At 41.6% G+C, this 16,078-nt stretch overlaps 2 protein-coding genes across 2 annotated transcripts; both read right to left on the bottom strand.

The window, feature by feature from the left end:
• Window positions 1-800: 800 nt before the first annotated feature.
• Window positions 801-5,882, bottom strand: LOC121334608 (transmembrane protein 238-like). The gene is made up of 2 exons (XM_041401900.1): window positions 3,872-5,882; window positions 801-1,235 (listed from the first exon to the last, which is right to left on the bottom strand). Exons 1-2 carry the CDS (start codon window positions 4,456-4,458, stop codon window positions 1,226-1,228), a joined length of 597 nt encoding a protein of 198 aa, XP_041257834.1. The 5' UTR covers window positions 4,459-5,882; the 3' UTR covers window positions 801-1,225.
• A 134-nt stretch (window positions 5,883-6,016) lies between these two features.
• On the bottom strand, window positions 6,017-11,077 carry RSL1D1 (ribosomal L1 domain containing 1). The gene is made up of 9 exons (XM_041401899.1): window positions 10,949-11,077; window positions 10,633-10,772; window positions 9,704-9,842; window positions 8,993-9,141; window positions 8,753-8,854; window positions 8,063-8,156; window positions 7,850-7,978; window positions 6,899-7,105; window positions 6,017-6,673 (listed from the first exon to the last, which is right to left on the bottom strand). Exons 1-9 carry the CDS (start codon window positions 10,982-10,984, stop codon window positions 6,329-6,331), a joined length of 1,341 nt encoding a protein of 446 aa, XP_041257833.1. The 5' UTR covers window positions 10,985-11,077; the 3' UTR covers window positions 6,017-6,328.
• Window positions 11,078-16,078: the final 5,001 nt, after the last annotated feature.

Below are 16,078 nucleotides of genomic sequence, written 5' to 3'. Positions count from 1 at the left end.
CTCCTTAGTAAAGGAGAAATCACATTGCAGACCTTCAAGTGTAGTGTGCTTGTGAATTTGTTAAAAGATAGAGCATTTGGAAAACATTTAAAAATGTGAATATGCAAAGAAAAGGAGTTACTCCAGTAATTTTACAAGAAAACACTGAAAGACACTTGAAGAGTTCATAAGGAAGTACAGCCACAGTGTTCTTAGTAAATATTTTCCTTAATTCCACATCTAGTATTCAATGAGGTGTGGCATAGAACAATTGTGCACTGAAATTTTAAGACCTACCAGTATTTGCTGATGGTGGCACCAAACTCTTAGTGTTAGTTCAAAACCAGAAGAACTCCTGAGGAAATTCTCCACACAATTCTATCATTAGCACAATTTTAGGTATCACTAGCATTAAAATAAATATTTTTCCAGCTACTGTTTGTTAATGTTTTATAATGCCTTGTTAATCAACAGGGTTTCTTTTGGTCATGTTCCCTCTCTCAAATGCTTCAGCATTAGGAAAATAATTTCTAACATCACTGGACTAAAAATGCCTCTTGCAAGAGTCATCATATTACATCATTTGTAACTACAAAGAATGTACTTGTATGCCAACATCACTGGTGTTATTTGTCTACTTATAAAATCTCAGATTCCAGGTTATTTCAGAATAAATGAACTTTTTACAAGAGACACTGTAAATTGTGTATTTACACTATAAACAACTTCTACTACATTTGCAGCTTTCTGTCTACAGTTTAATATAGACATTTTAAAAGCACCCTTACAAACAAAAGTATTGCACGTGCATTATAAAAATTCACAGTAAGTTTAACTTCTACACCTTGGTAAAAAAGAGTGCAAGAGCTTTCATTGTGCAAGAGCTTTTTATCCAAACCTTTCAGGTTATTAAAAATAATGATAAGTAAAACAAAACAATAAAACCATCTACATGACAAGCTGCACTGATATCTCAGTGAATCAGGTTCAATTCTCTTTTAGCTCTCACTTCTCAAAAAGATTTTGTGGGATCTTTTTTCACCATTTCAAATATATCCAGTCCAACACTGAAATAGGTGCTTTTGGCAGAGATATGGCTCCATGTGTCCATTTTATGGAGAGTCCACAATGCTTGCAGAAGTTATTCCACAACGAGAGGATCCTACTGTTTTGAGTAGGGCATCTCTTTCCATAATTTGCAGCATTTCCCCCTCTTTCTGGGGCAGTAATGTCAATAGTCGTGTCTTCAACAGATCCTGAAGATAACACATGAAGAAAAGGTTACTCCAAAAGAGGCTTAGAACAAATGGCCATGTAACTCTAAACTGTTACTTAATCTTAAAAGTACTTTTCCTCATATTTAAATGCCAATTGGGACCCAAATAAAAGATCTTTTCCTCATATTTAACAGCCAGTTGGGACCCAAATAAAAGATCCATCAAGTCACCAGCCTATCTCCAATAGTGGCCAAGAGTGATGCCTCAATGAAAGCACAAGAATATGGCACACAAGTAATATCTCCTCAGGATGCAAGCTGCCACTGACTGCCCAGGTCTATCCTAAGCCAAACACATTATATTATCATATTATCTTCTACTTTGTCCTTTGGATTTTTCAATCAGTAAATTTTTATCTGTCCCACTGTCCCATGTCAAGCAGTCCCACACTTCAGTTACATGGCACGTGTCAGTTTGTTCCTGCTTTGCCTTGGGAGGCAAGCACTTCACACCTTCCCCACAGTGCCTGCACAGACTTCTGGAGCACTTCATATTCTGCATACACTTTATAGCCTTTTCAGGCTCGAGGATCCTAATCTACTTATTCCTTTAATAGAAGCCTTCCATATCATGGGAATTCTCACCTTTCTTTACTATATGATTTCTAAGACAGAAAGTCAGAACAACATGCAGTGGTCCTTCCATGACTTCAAAATGTTAATGCTCAAGAAGGTTTCCAAATGGCCAGTAAAGGGAGAATATGTGAAGTGGATTTTTTTGGTGGTTTGTTTTTTGTTGTTGTTGTTGTTTTGGTTTTGTTTCTTTGGGTTTTTTTTGGGATTTTTTGGGTTTTTGTTTTTTTTTGTTTCTTAATGTGTCTGTGTATGTGGGGTGGTGGTTTTTTTTTCCTCCTCATCCAGACAGTATCTGCCCAAACATGTTTAACCCGTTTGTTTAAGTTCACAAATATCTCCTGATGGGGAAAGGATTTGGTCTATCAGCAAGGAATGATCTGATTCAGACTGTTGTTTACGAGAAGTACTAAGATACTTTAGATTAACTCACTTCAAAAGGGAACTCTAAAATATCTTTCAAAGTGAAACAATTTGTTATCCTTTGTTTCACCTTGCAAGCAAATAAAAAAGTTTATGTTCCAATATGTAACATAACTGCTGTACACCCCCTGTTTTGGTTCCTTCTGAATTACCATTACTGAAGTTTGTTTACTGTAGCAACAGAAGCTGCTGGGATATCTTGTATTAAATCACTATATATTTATTTATTTATCCCTATAGGACAAATAAATCTAATTGCAGTCAGGAGTAAGACTTGAAATATTTCAAAATAGTGGATAACTTTCACTACTAGGAGTTCATTAAAACAGAACACATATCCATGTACACACATTGCACCTACAGAGACAGGAGATGATCTGCTGAGCTCAGTACCTGCAATTGCCATGATCTTTAGATGGAATGGTTCTGCATAGTCATTTATAAATCTTCCCCTGCAAATATGGACCTGCCAATTTTAGACCCAATTCAGAAAAAAAGAATGGCTGAAAACAGGATGGCTCATTTTCAACAGCCTGTTTTCTAATTGCAGGTGTAGTTAATAATAAACTAAAGAGCAGTAACAATCTTTGAAAGTTGTGTTGCTGCTGTTCTTTCCTCCCTCCTACAAGTTTTCTATTAAGGAATAATTATCTATACTCAATCTCCCTACTGTTAAAACTTTCTCTCAAGAAAAATTTCATAACTTTCATGAAAGAAGACAATTTTCACATGAACTTTTCTGTAAATCAACAGTGTCTTCAGGACTTAGTTTCAAGGAGAAGCAGCAAAAGCTGATCTTGTACATAGTGAATCAGAACAGCAAGATGTTTCAAATCCTTGAACAGTTCAAATAGTACAAAACTGTGCTTACAGTTCCTTCAATAGAGGATTTTATACAGTGAAGTGAAGGCTTGAGTTTTTTCCCCCCACACATTTTCAAGGCATTAAGCATGCTTTTCTTCCTAAATGAACATGCCATATAAATGAACATACTAGGATATATTGAAAAGCTTCACGTTCTTCAACCATGCTTTGAAATAGGACCTAGACACTTCCTTACACATCAGGAATTATCACATCTTTTCTAGATGACTGAGGTTCAAGACAGTTTAACTAATGATTGCATTTATGAGTTTCAACCTCTTACCTACAGCTCTGCCCCCAGGTTAAATCCAAGTCAGCATTTCACCTTTCTTGTTGTCCAATAAAGCAACACCTCATGGTGCTAACGAGGGGGCTTCCCCTCCCGAGAGCTCGTGGTCAGTGGCCATTTCTGGCAGGATTTGGCTCAGGGCGCCACGGCTCCCGTGCCGCTCTCTGGCAGCAGCTCCGCACGCCAGCTCCACCGCACTCCCCGGGCTGCACTCCTGCTCGCCTGCTCCGCTCTCAGACGGCTGCAGGAAGTGTCTTCCCTGCCTAATCCCATTTGTGCAATCTTTCCCACCTGATTTTTTACCATCTGAGCTGAAAGAGATTCCCCACTACTTTTATTTTAAGGAGCATCGGCTGCGAGCAGGCGCTTTACCATAGCAGGTGTTAAACCGAATCTCGGGCAGGGGAGCTCTCCCAGGCTCTGGCCAAAGCTCGCTGCCCGACTCCCTTCACTGTCCCGGCTCTCACCTGCCGGGGTCGGCGTGGCGGCCGCGGGAGCCCCCGGCGCGCTGCAGCTCCAGGTCGGCGGGGCGGGTGGGGGCGAGCGCGGAGGTGAGGCGGAGGCTGAGGCCGTTCACCAGCCGCCGCAGCAGCGTGTCCCCGCGGCCCTTGGGCGCCGGCAGCCCCACGTCGTCCCGCAGCTCCTCGGGCGGCACCTCCAGGTTGCCCGCGTACCAGAACACCCACCAGACCAGGCTGAGGAAGATGCCGATGCCGCCCGCGTAGATGAGCAGGTCGGAGAAGAACACGTCGGCGAACACGCCGGCCAGCAGCACGGCCAGCCCCACCGCGTCGAAGGCCAGCGCCAGCCAGAAGGCGGCCACGCAGCGGCCCAGCCCGCCCGGGGCCGCCATCGGGAGCGGCGCCACCGCCGCCTCGGGCCGCGCACCTGAGGGGAGGCGAGGGCGGCGCCCACCTGAGGGCAGGGCCGGGCCGCGCCCTCCCACCCGGGCAGGTGCAGGCCACGCCCCCGCGCTGAGGCACGGCCAGGCCGCGCCCCCCGCACACCTGAGGGCACGGCCGGGCCGCGCCTCTGCCCCCGCAGCTGCGCGCATGAAGGCGGGCACAGCCGCCCGCACCGGCCCCGCCGAGCCCCAGCCGCCGCGCGGGGCTCGAAGGCTGATCCGTAGCGACCGATGGCATTTAGGAGCTGAGGCTCTCTGCGAGTACTGCTCGCTACCGTCCCCAGGTGAGCCGCACACGGCTGGGCCCGCTCAGCCGCTCCAGCTGAGGCAGCGCCACCTCAGGCCCCCTAGAAGGGAGGCACTTCAAAAAAGTGGTCCGCAGATGAACATCGGCTTCTTTGATCTCCGCGCTTGCAAGGGGAGGCAAGCTGGTGGCAGACAGCAGAGATTTGCAAGACAGTTACAGTGCGCATCTGCAAAGGCACATAGACTCCTTTAACTGTGCTTGAGGAGGATTAAAAAGAGCAGTTCAGGCTGACAAACAGGAAACAAGATGTCAATGCAGGATGTAAAATTCAGTAAGCAAAACAGTTATGTGAAAGGCAAGACATACTTCACTTCACCCTTGTGTCAACGACCTGATACATCTCTTTTTACACTCCCAAATCCTCAAGCACAAGAACTGTATTTAGATGTAGGATCTCCTGTGCCTGCTCTCACAAGGGCCTTACATCTAACACCTTATTCAATGATGGATAAGCCACTGTTCCAGTAACTAGAAATATCAAGCCAACAGGAGCTATGACCAGGCCTAATAGGTACCTTCCACATTTGAGTGGAAATAGTGTGCATTAAATGATACTGCTGATACTCTTCCAGTGACAGTGAGTGCTATTGGTTTACTGGGATTACTATCATACCTTCTGGTTCACAAAACAGTTGAAAAGTTACAAAAAGTCAGTGTTGCAAAAGGGTCAAAAAAAAATTGACACCACAGATCAAGGAGAATATTTTCATATTCTCATTTAGCACACACTTTCTTTCTAGGTAGCCAATATGTTGATATGACAATAAAAAGGAGATTTGGTAGGGTTTTTTAAATGACAAAGTAGGCTGGTTACTTCCTGATGATTAATCTTGTCTCTTACCAACTTTTTCCTATTTGGAGTTTTTACCACTACACAAATCTGCCTCACATTCTCACTCTGCAAAGGACAGACAAGTTATTATACAGAGAATAACTGGGCAGTTGTGCAAAATTTCAAATATACCACCTTTCAGTCCTGAAGTATGTATTTTTCATGCCTTATCAGGACAAGTTCACTTAGCTGGCACAAGTGGAATTCACACAGCCTTTGGCTTTCTTCAGATGAACAGAACAACAGTTTTGTGACCATCATGGAGGAATCTCAACTGTTCCAGTAGCAGAAATACAGCCCAAAACTGAAGGTAAGATTTTTCTTGATGTTGTAAAATATATATATGGTTAAAGCAAAATTGTCTGTGCCTTTTTAACTTACAAATACCCTAGGTAAAAACAGCTAAAAATTACAAAGTGGGGCTCAGTATCAGGCTGCTAAGCTACATACCTGCAGTAACACCAATCACTGTTAACCTGTCTTTATTATACTGAAAAAATTTTTAAAGAACTGTAGCAGTTTTTTCACCTTTAAAAGCACATGCAGATTGCTGCTTTTGGCACGCTTGCTTCTTGCTTCAGAAAGACAGCATTTATTAAAATATTTCTCAGCCTTTTTCCCCCCCGGGATAAACCCCTCTCTTCCCTCTGACACTTGAAAAATTTGAGTGTTTTTGGTTTGGGCCAGCAAAAGATAAAGGGTGATGGGACCATTAAGACAGTGAGTTTATTTATACCAGCTTGTAAATTAGAAGGAAACCAACGAATCATTACAGATCTTGCTGAAAAAAAGCTCTTGGGATTAGATTTCCTAAGAAGGTGTTTTACTTCATCAATAAATTTGTCTACTGAAAATGTTGATACAAAATATGTTACAACAGTTCATGCTGACTGCGGCACGCGCACCTTTTTGGGTGCCTGCTTCTGTGCTTTTGAAGACTTCCTGGCTGACTGTAGTGACTTGCCAGCTTTGGGTGTTGCAAAAGACTTTGCTTCAGGTTTTTTTGGAGCATTTTTCGTGTCTTTTTCTTTTATTGCTTCCTTTGGTTTACTGACCTGCTTGGCTTTTTTCTCTTTTGATGACGACTGCAAGTTTGCGCACTCTTCTGTAACCTCAGGTTTTGATTTTGGAGTATCCACCACTAGAGATGTTTTCTTTCTCTTACCAAGAAGCGTTTTGGTTTTCTTGCCCAAATTGTCACCTTTTTCTGAACTTGGTCCCATTTTCTGTATTTAACACAAACAAAAAAATTACCATTCCACCAAGAAACACATTTCCTGTTTTTAAGGAAGAAGGATCAGTGAAAACCATGACAAATGACAAATACTTTCAACTGAACTGCACCCTAGTCTTGAAGTGTGGCAACACATACTGTTCCCCAAGGAGCAATGAAGTTCAAAATCTGTAGTTTTAACTGAGATGCAAGTTTCTTAGTATTATTCAACAATTACCTTCAGGTCAGCTGAGCTTGTTGTTTGTATAGGCACCAGTTGTGGAATTTCTTCATCATCACAATCACCTGGTTCTTGGACTATTTCTATCTTTTCTGTTCTCACAGGCTCCTGGGTACCAGCAGCAGCTTTACTTTCTGTTGTCACAGTGACCTGACTTGGCTTCAGTTTCTTAGCTGTCCTCTTCGTTTTCTTGGGTTTTGCCTTCTAGAATTAATCAGAAGTACATCTCAGACAAATCCCCATGCCATTTCTAAATGTAAAACAACTGTTTTAATGTGCTTAAAAATTAGATGGTGTAGCAACATTAAAGACTTTTATTCAATAGACCTGGACTAATCAGCCATATGTAAAATATGAAAAAATGCATGATATGCAGAAATTTATTATAAATAGCTTACAACCACAGGAATGTCAACCTTACAGTCTCTAAGCTGAATATTCACAGTCCCAATTTAATTTCAGACAAATGAATATAAACAGAACTCAGTACAAAGGAATAGCCAAATATTTTGTAACAAGTATGAGGTCCCCTTATATACACAAATATATGAGATTGAGAATTATTCAGATGCCACTGATTGACCAACAAAAAACATGCATAATCAGAATCCACACATATGTTAATGAGTGAATTTTCAGAAGGCAAATATGGATAAACAAGAGAAGCAAAGCTCTAAAAATGAATCTGAGGTGCCTTGAGTTTAGGTCTAGAAATACTTTATTTATTTCCAGTTTGCTTTAAAATCTGTAAGGGAGTTGCTACAGTTTCATTATTATAACTGAGTATTTGAAGCACTGAGGCAGTTTTAGCCATAAAAGCCTGGGATCACTTGTTAATGCATTGAAACCTAAAATAACAATGCATAGAAGGAAACCAAAGAACTAGAACTAAATTTATTTAATTTAATTTAGATTTAATTTATGCAAGTTTGAAGAAATTTTGGTTACCTTTACTTTACTTTTCTTGAGAGATGGCTGTTTGTCAAGCTCATCCAGGTTGGAGATATCTGCAGTGAATATTGGGAGTGCAACCGATTTAACTGTTTTGAGGTGAAGGAGTTTTACATTTTTCCATTTCTGCAAAAACAAAACCAGTATATTATGTAAAAAGAAGGCTAAAATAGGAATCTGTTTGTCTGTAACACAGTCAGTCAGCAGTACCTTTGGTAACTTGGCACCAATCACTTTTGCTGCTGCAATGATATTCTCAAGTATCTCATCCACTTTCATCCCAGTGTGACCTATGCGCATTGCACTGGGAGAAGAAACAAATAATAATTATATATGGGCAAATAAACTTATTTCAAGTCACTCCTTTAGTTTAGGCATACCCAGAAATGCAAAAAGCCCACTTATCTGCAATTATCATAAAGGAGGGATGGCTATTGCAGAAATCTTTTGTGATAGCAGTTAGAAGGGATTCACCTGTATTCATCTTTCCCCATTTGGGTATGCAACTTCTGCCTTACATTACAAAGCATTACTGCCAATTCAGATCCTTTCAGATACACAATACATGAAAAATCTTATTAGAATAGAAGATTTTGGAAATAGAAAAATATTATTATATTAGATTAAAACTAAGATTGTACATGTGCTTTGACAGTGACAAGTACCTAGAAATTCCTTAGGTAAAAGGAAAAAGAAACAAAACCCTTCAACTTCACAGTAAAACTTAAGTAGAATTACTAATTTAACTATACAGGTAAAGGTTCAAAACGACCCCCATTTGCAATGGTGACCCTTAACATCTTTTTTTCAATACTAAAGGAATAAAAATAACTCACTTAAAATTCCTACAGTTAAGATAGAACCATCCTACAAGTGATATATTAATATATTTGTACTTACTAACAGCACCCTTTGTTGTTAATTGGGAGTGTGGTCCCTTGGATATGTTTTTGTAGTTCCTTGGCAAGATCTTTGGCTTTCAGGTTTACAGATAAAGGTGCCCTGAAACAGAAAGGGAGAGGGGTAAAAAAAAGGAAATAATCAGAAAGCCCAAAAGAAAACCAATTCCTCCATTACTAAGAAGGATCTGATCTTAAAAAATATAATGCAATAATGGATTTCCAAAGTTTAAAGACCTACTTTTTCTTTTCATAGAAGTGTTTTCCTAGATGTGAGGGCAAAAGCCTTCTAATTCGCTCATCAGAGAGAAAGAGATCAAAACTGTTCAGGAGGCGCCGCTTTGCTTCAAACATTTTATACTCCTTCTTGAGGGTTTTGTAGGAGATGATCTGCAACACAAGCACCAGTTTAGTCCCTGCTGCTGAAAATGCAACTGAAATGCTTCTCAGAGCTGCAAAGATTAAAGCTGCATAACTGATAGTCCATCACAGTGCATTCTTTTAGAACGTTAAAGACAATCAAAAAGTATCCATTTCCTGTTTTAAAGAATCAAAAAACATGGATCTCTTGCATAGTAACTGCACATCACAAACCAGAACTTGGGTACAGGAATAACATCCAAATCAAGGTTAAATATAACATGTTACATAGTTTAATAAACAATCAAACGTTGTGAGTTTTCCCAGGTATTACTCAAACTAAATATTGAACATTTATCTAGAAATTGTACCTGATTACTAAAAATCCTGTTTCAAACTAAAGAAATTATTCCCAGTAAACTCTGCATTTTAGAAACACCACAGTTTGAGTAGTCAGAAAAATCTTACTAGAGTATATGAATGAGAATTAGAATATTAAACAGCAGAAAAGAACAACTACTTGTATTCTTTTTGGTGGTATAAAAGGAAAGAAATGACAGTACTGTATTATACCATCAAGGACCTCCCTTACCCGGCTAATACTTCTGATCCCATTCCGGAGTAAAAGTTTCTTGTACAGATTTTCAGTCTGTTCTGCTGATAAATTTGGTTCATCCTTTGTGAAAAGACAAACATCAGCTGTTTCTGGTCGAATGCCATGGGGCAGTGGTCTACAATGAGAATATGAGATGCATAAAAAGAAGTTTTCCCCAGAACTCAGACAACACTGGAGATCAGTACCCTTTAACAACCTGCCTGTATTTACACTTTGTTAACTACTAAATATTCTCAGTGGAACCTGCAGTTGATAAGCATACAGAACTCTCAAAGTGAAACCACGGAACGCCATGGCTCCAGGCAGATACAAAGTGGAATAATCCTCTATCCTTCCAGCAGCCTTCACCACACGGATCCTAGGAGGAAGACCCTCCATGCTCCTCCCTTCATGCCGTGGCTGCATCCAGTCATTAGAAAAAACGTTATAACACCGTGGCCCTGATAAACGGATGTAAACTTTCCCAATGTAGTGCAGCTACAGTCTAAAAAAAGACTTCTAATTCACATTCAAGTTTGGTTATCAAAAGAAACTAGTATTACTAATGATTTGGTGCTGGTGGGTCAAGACAAAGAAGGTGATTCTAGATATTTTCTAAATATAGAAATAGATAATATCTAGACAGTCTCTAAAGCTTAAGGACTGAAAGACACATACCCTGTAACTGGCAACCAACAGAAACAGTATCCTGCGTGCAAAAAGCTGGCCCAGCCCAGCTTCCAGTTATACCAAAGGTAGGGGTAAAGCAGCTTCTGACCCGGCAGTTTCCAGTCACGGCACAGGAGCCCCCAGGCCAAGGCCGCGGCAGTCAAACCCCTTAAGCTCAGAATCTGCACAGTGTTCTTTTCCAAGCCAAAGGACACGAGCAACCCCTGTAACCACGCGGCCGGATATCAATGTCTTACATTCTGATGACCTTTTCCAGCTGCGGGACCTTCCACACCGTCAACAGGAGATGGACGCTCTCGCTCTCGTTGAGGAGCAGCGCGTCTCTCTTTGCCTTTTTTCTGGAGAAAGCCAAGAGAGCCTCCACCGCCTTCTTCACCTGCAACGGCACCACAGCGGCGGCAGCCGCAGGTCAAGCCCGGCCCGGCCGCGCTCCCGCCTGCCCGGCTCCCGCAGCCCCGGGCCGCGCCGGTCCCGAATACCTGTCCGCGGTCCCCCGGCCGCGCTCCCGCCTGCCCGGCTCCCGCAGCCCCGGGCCGCGCCGGTCCCGAATACCTGCCCGCGGTCCAAGGGGTCCCTCCAGCTCGCCATGGCGCTGCCGCTGACACGGAGCGCCGCGACTCCGCCGCTGCCACGTGCGGCCTCCGCGCTGCGTGCGCGCCGCTTTCCGCTGCCGGCGGGGCCCTTCCGGGGCGGGGTGCGCGGGTCCGTGCTTTCCGCTCCTGCGCACCTCTGCAGTTGTGAACCGGGACCGGAGGGCCTACCCTGAGCTGGCCGGCAGCTTTCCCCGGCAGGGTCACCGGCTAGCCGGCCTTGGAGCAGAGTGCCGGAGGCCGTCGCTCCGTCTCGCTTCGGCGCCGCGGCCAGCCGGAGGTCAAGCCGGATTGCTCAGAGTTGTAGCCGCCGTGTCCTCACGGTGAAAAACGTTTAGTCGGACTCGCCTTGTTTTGCTGATGGTGCTCTCCTAGTCCAGCCCGGATGCTGCTGGCCCCCTTTGCTTCCAGGGGTGGCTCGTGTTTAGCGTGCTGTGCTCCTGGCGCTTTCCAGCAGAGCTGTTCCCCAGCCAGTCATTTCCCAACCTGTGTTGCCGCAAGGCTCATCCTTCCCAGATGCAGGTTTACACTTGTCTTTTTGAGTATTGACGGGTTTGTGTTGCCGAGTCTTTGCAGCCTATCTAGATCTCTCTGTTCGGTAGGGTAATGATTGGTCCCGAGTTTGATGTCCCCTGTCAACTTGATATGACCATACTTCAGGTCACTGTTAGAGATACTAAATAGAACATAGCCCAGGATAAATCCCAGCAGTACTCCATTTGTTACTGGCCTTCAGGTGGAGTACAAGGCATTATCTCTGCCCTCCAAGTCCTGTTATCTGAACAGTGGTTACCAATCTAGTTGTCCCCCCAGCACACCATCATGTTTAGGAAGAATGGAGCATGTTCTTCAGATTCCTCCTTTGAAGACTATCCCTGATTTTACTTCCTGTAATTCTGCCCTTTTGCACTGGAGTGCTGTCATAAGTTCCCTGTTTAGCCAGGCCAGTCTCCTGATAGATCTACTCGTTTTACTGAGTGTTCAGGAGGAACTGTTTGTATGATTGGAGGAGGTTGTCCTTAAAGACCTGCTGCCAGATTTCCTGAGCTCCTTTGCCCTTCAGAGCTGCCTCCCATGGGATCCTGCCCACTAGTTCTCTGAATAAATCAGTGTCATGGAGTCCAGGGACTGTATTCTGCTGCTCATTTTCCTCATACACTCTGTCTTGAACATGGCTGTCTCCAGGTCACTATCATAGCAGCAACCACTGAGTATCACCCTTCCTTCTCCTGTGTGACAAATAAAGGCAGGACTGCTGCATCTCCTGTTCAGTTTAGAAATGCATTGACTGACTATATGGAAATAGCTCAATTGCAGAATGCTTATTCCATTGATTTCCATGGATCAGTACATTGTTCTGAGATAAAATTTAGCCTGGAATTAATTTGGTCTCATTCTCACAGTGCTGTGTGTGCCCTGGCAGCTTTGGGTTGTCTGCCTTCGTCACACAGGTAAGCTGCTCTCTGGATAACACAGCTATGCATAACCAGGGCTTAAATATGTATGAAATTAGGAGTCTTAGTCATTCACTCTTGTCTAGATTTTTTTCCTGCTCTTTGCTTTTCTATGTATGTTTTTATTCCTTCTCATCAGATGTCTTACAACAAAATTTGTTGCTCCATCAGTGTGGCCAGTGCAAAGAGAAATTTGTTTCTTGGCAAGCTGCTTTATGTAGTGGTTTATATTTTATTTCTGCTATTAGTGTTCTTGGAGCAATAGTAGAATAGTTGATGGCATCAAGACTTATCCAGACAGGAAAGAACCACACAGACATACACTGATTTTAAGGAGTGAAAAAAAATCCTGGAAAATGTAAGTTTTCCTTTCCTATTGTGTTATTTGAACAAAACCAAAACCAAATCAAAACAAAAAAGAAGCTGGCTGAGAAAAAGAAAAGCTGTCCTTTTGTTGCCATGTTGTATGAAGTACTGATTAGAGAAATTACTGAAGGTGAGGAACACACAGGGTAGCCAAGAAAGGCAGACTCATTAAAACCTTTTCAGTACTGCTGGAATTTCTGCATGTGATACTAGCTGTGGTACTGTATATTCTGTCTATTAGCCTTGCTTCTATCTTTGCACATTTTAGGGCAGCTGTATTTTAATAAAACATTGACATATTAATGTGGCATGTTAAAACAAAATAGAAAAAGTCAGATGACTGAAACATCTCTCTGAAAATGAGCCAGGCTAGTCCTGTAAGATATGATTGAACAGCATGTTTGAAGATTGACTTTACTGGGTCAGTATAGCATTAATAGGATAAAACTGCAGGGACTATTATTAGTGACTCAAATTCGAATTTTTCACATATCAGTCTCATCCAAGTATATTTTTCTGAAAAAGTTTTGGTCTGACATGACTAAATTTTACCAGATGTGGTTTAACTGACTTAGTCTAATCATTTTCTCTTGAAAGGTACTTGGCATAGCTAATAGAGCTGTCTTGGAAAAAATAAGTTAATCTGTGAATAAGAAATGTTTCAGCTTAATACAGCATGCAATGAATATAAAAGAGAGCACTTTTAATTTAGCAATGTCATAAATTTACAGTTACTCCTACAAGGAAATCAGGTTTGTTACTTTTATTGGTGTTATTGCTGTACACTCTCCTGCTGTAGCTATCAATTTAACTTTTTGGATCATGAAAGTGTGTATTTTACTTTAAAAAATTGTGTCGTTTATTTAAATGCTAATAAGGAAAATCATTTCAAGATGTTCTACCTCATTACTTAAGATATTTTTTATATGCCTGATTTTATACTTTCACACAGCAAAAGGTGCAATTGTTTCTGCTGTAAAGAGGTCTTGTAGGTTTAAGGTTATTCAAGTTTCAGTTCCCAGCTTGTCTCCTCCAGACTATTTGACAGCAATGCCAAAATCCCAGATCTCTGCAAGTGTAGTTCTTGCAACAAAACCAGCACAAAGAGCATGCAGAGATTGCATACTCATACATAAGAAGTGCCTTACAGGAGAGCTCAGAAGACTCTCCCCACTAGAGCAGAGTTGCAGCACCGTGTCTCTCCCCTGTGCTCCTTTGCAAGGCTGGAGTCAGCCTCCAGCTGCAGCCTGGCTCAGACACGAGGCTTTGGTGCAAGTCATCCACGGACACCAAGAGGGCTGTTCCACAGGACAGAGTGCCTGGCACTGGACAAAGCTGCAGAGCTTTCTTGTTATAATGCTTTGCCTCACATCCCTTCTAGGGCCTTAAGAGATGGAAGGAACACTGCCTCAAGTACCTTTTTGTCACCCAGCAGTTAATCTGTCGTGTCTCTTACCACTCTTATTGACGAGTGGGTGGACTTTTTTAGGTGTATGGAACTGACAGGAGATGTAGAAAAATTTACATTGGAAGGAAAGCCAATGAAAGGATATGGATTATCAAACATTATATATACACAGACAACAGGTTTTGGGTTTGTTAGCATAAATTTCTATTTTATATTAACACTAGAATCCTTTTCTAGTATTTCTTCAGAGGAAAAGTAGTATCTTGTCAGGTTTATAGTGTGATAAAATAAACACAAGGAAATAAACATGTTCACAATATAAAATCTTCAGTAGTAACTCCAGTTTTGTTGGTCGATTTTTTTTGTACCAAATAATCTATAGAGTATACAAAAAGAGCAGAATAAGTAAGAGCCTTTAAGTACCAGTTCAGAAGAAAACAGTCTTGTGTGGAGTACAGGTCATCTGCTTTAACAGCATCATTTCAACAGCCTGCAGTGCAAACCGAAAAGCCAGAGTAATACAGATCAAATACCTGGGACATTGAAACAACCTTTTCTTCTTAGGTAATATTCTGTAACAAACACTTATAAAAACACATTTCTCATCATTAACATGATTTTTAATATATAGACTGGTGCCATAAGTAGTCTTAAATAGAGGTTCTTCATTGAGTAATTTTCACTGGGCTTTTTATGCCACTGAAGAAAATCTGTAGAGGGGCATAAAAATTGCAACCAGCAAATATCCCCATGGATAAATCTCCTTAAAACAGCTATTTTTCTTACACTATTACACCATCATCAATAGCTTGCTGTTCAGGAATACAATTTACTACCAGAATAAGTGTTTCAGGAACTGGAGTCATCGTGTTTGTGGATCAGTTCCTGATTGTCTGCTAAGATGACCAAGGTAGCTGGAATGGTTTCAGAAAACAGTTGATGGCAATGTTACTCAACTGATCACTGCACCCATTCCTCCAGCTATTGTGCTTTACTTCCTGGAGCTTGCAGAAACAAGGAATCTTTTTCTTGTTGCCAAATAATTAGTACTGCTGCACATTCAGATTTTTTTTTGTTGCATTTAGTATTTTTTACATATCACCAAGGCTTTCAGTTTAAGGACATACAAGGTCTTAATTTATAGAGTAACTACTACAGCATGTTACATCATGGCTAAGCACTCAAGCCATATCTACACTACACACTTTGGCCAACAGTCAGAGAAAGGTGTGATCCTCATCAGTACCACACTGCAAATGCCATTGTACTGAGGGAAAAAACCCCTAAACTCTCCTTTCTGCAGAAACATGCTCAGAGTTTTGCTGGTATGAATTAAAGCTACACCATGGGAATACCCTGCCAGTACCCCATGCAAGCAGTTACCCTGGCAGTGCTCCTAGGGGTGCTGTGTCTTCAATCCAACTTTTATCTCTGTTTTTTATCCCTTCTTCCTTTCAGCTGTTGTGGTTGCACAGCTTCTTTATTTTTGTGTCATCTTCAAAGCAGCATACCACATTTTCACAAAAGGAAATATTCAAAATGGTAATTTAAAAAAGTTTATTACATCAGTGAATCAGCAAATAGTACTTATTTCCAACAAAGCCACATTGTCTTTTTGTCTTCTTTCATCTAGATTTAGCTGTATTTAATAGTAGCAAAAATGGGACTATAAAATGTAGAATGGAGATGAAATGAAAAAGTTGAGATGTAATCTGAGGACTATTCAAATACAATGTACTTCCAGCTCTTCTACCCAAAATGCAGCCAATTTGTCCACATTTATGCCTTACATTTTCAGTTATTTTATATAGAATGCAAATATTTTATATCCAAATAAAAACCTCCTACAGGATAGGAATATCTT

Source organism: Onychostruthus taczanowskii, unplaced genomic scaffold (genome assembly GCF_017590055.1).
Source record: "Onychostruthus taczanowskii isolate IOZ18803 unplaced genomic scaffold, ASM1759005v1 scaffold19, whole genome shotgun sequence".
Lineage (NCBI taxonomy): Eukaryota > Metazoa > Chordata > Aves > Passeriformes > Passeridae > Onychostruthus > Onychostruthus taczanowskii.
The sequence above is the reverse complement of the archived record's forward strand: the minus strand, read 5'-3'. Positions and strand labels throughout refer to the sequence as shown.

Coding starts and splice junctions, on each gene's coding strand:
- LOC121334608 (XM_041401900.1), bottom strand. CDS start 4,458: ATGCGCGCAGCTGCGGGGGCAGAGGCGCGGCCCGGCCGTGCCCTCAGG.
- RSL1D1 (XM_041401899.1), bottom strand. CDS start 10,984: ATGGCGAGCTGGAGGGACCCCTTGGACCGCGGGCAG. Junction 8,855..8,992: donor CACTTCTATGAAAAGAAAAA/GTAGGTCTTTAA, acceptor TTTCTGTTTCAG/GGCACCTTTATCTGTAAACC. Junction 6,674..6,898: donor CAAGCTCAGCTGACCTGAAG/GTAATTGTTGAA, acceptor TGTTAAATACAG/AAAATGGGACCAAGTTCAGA.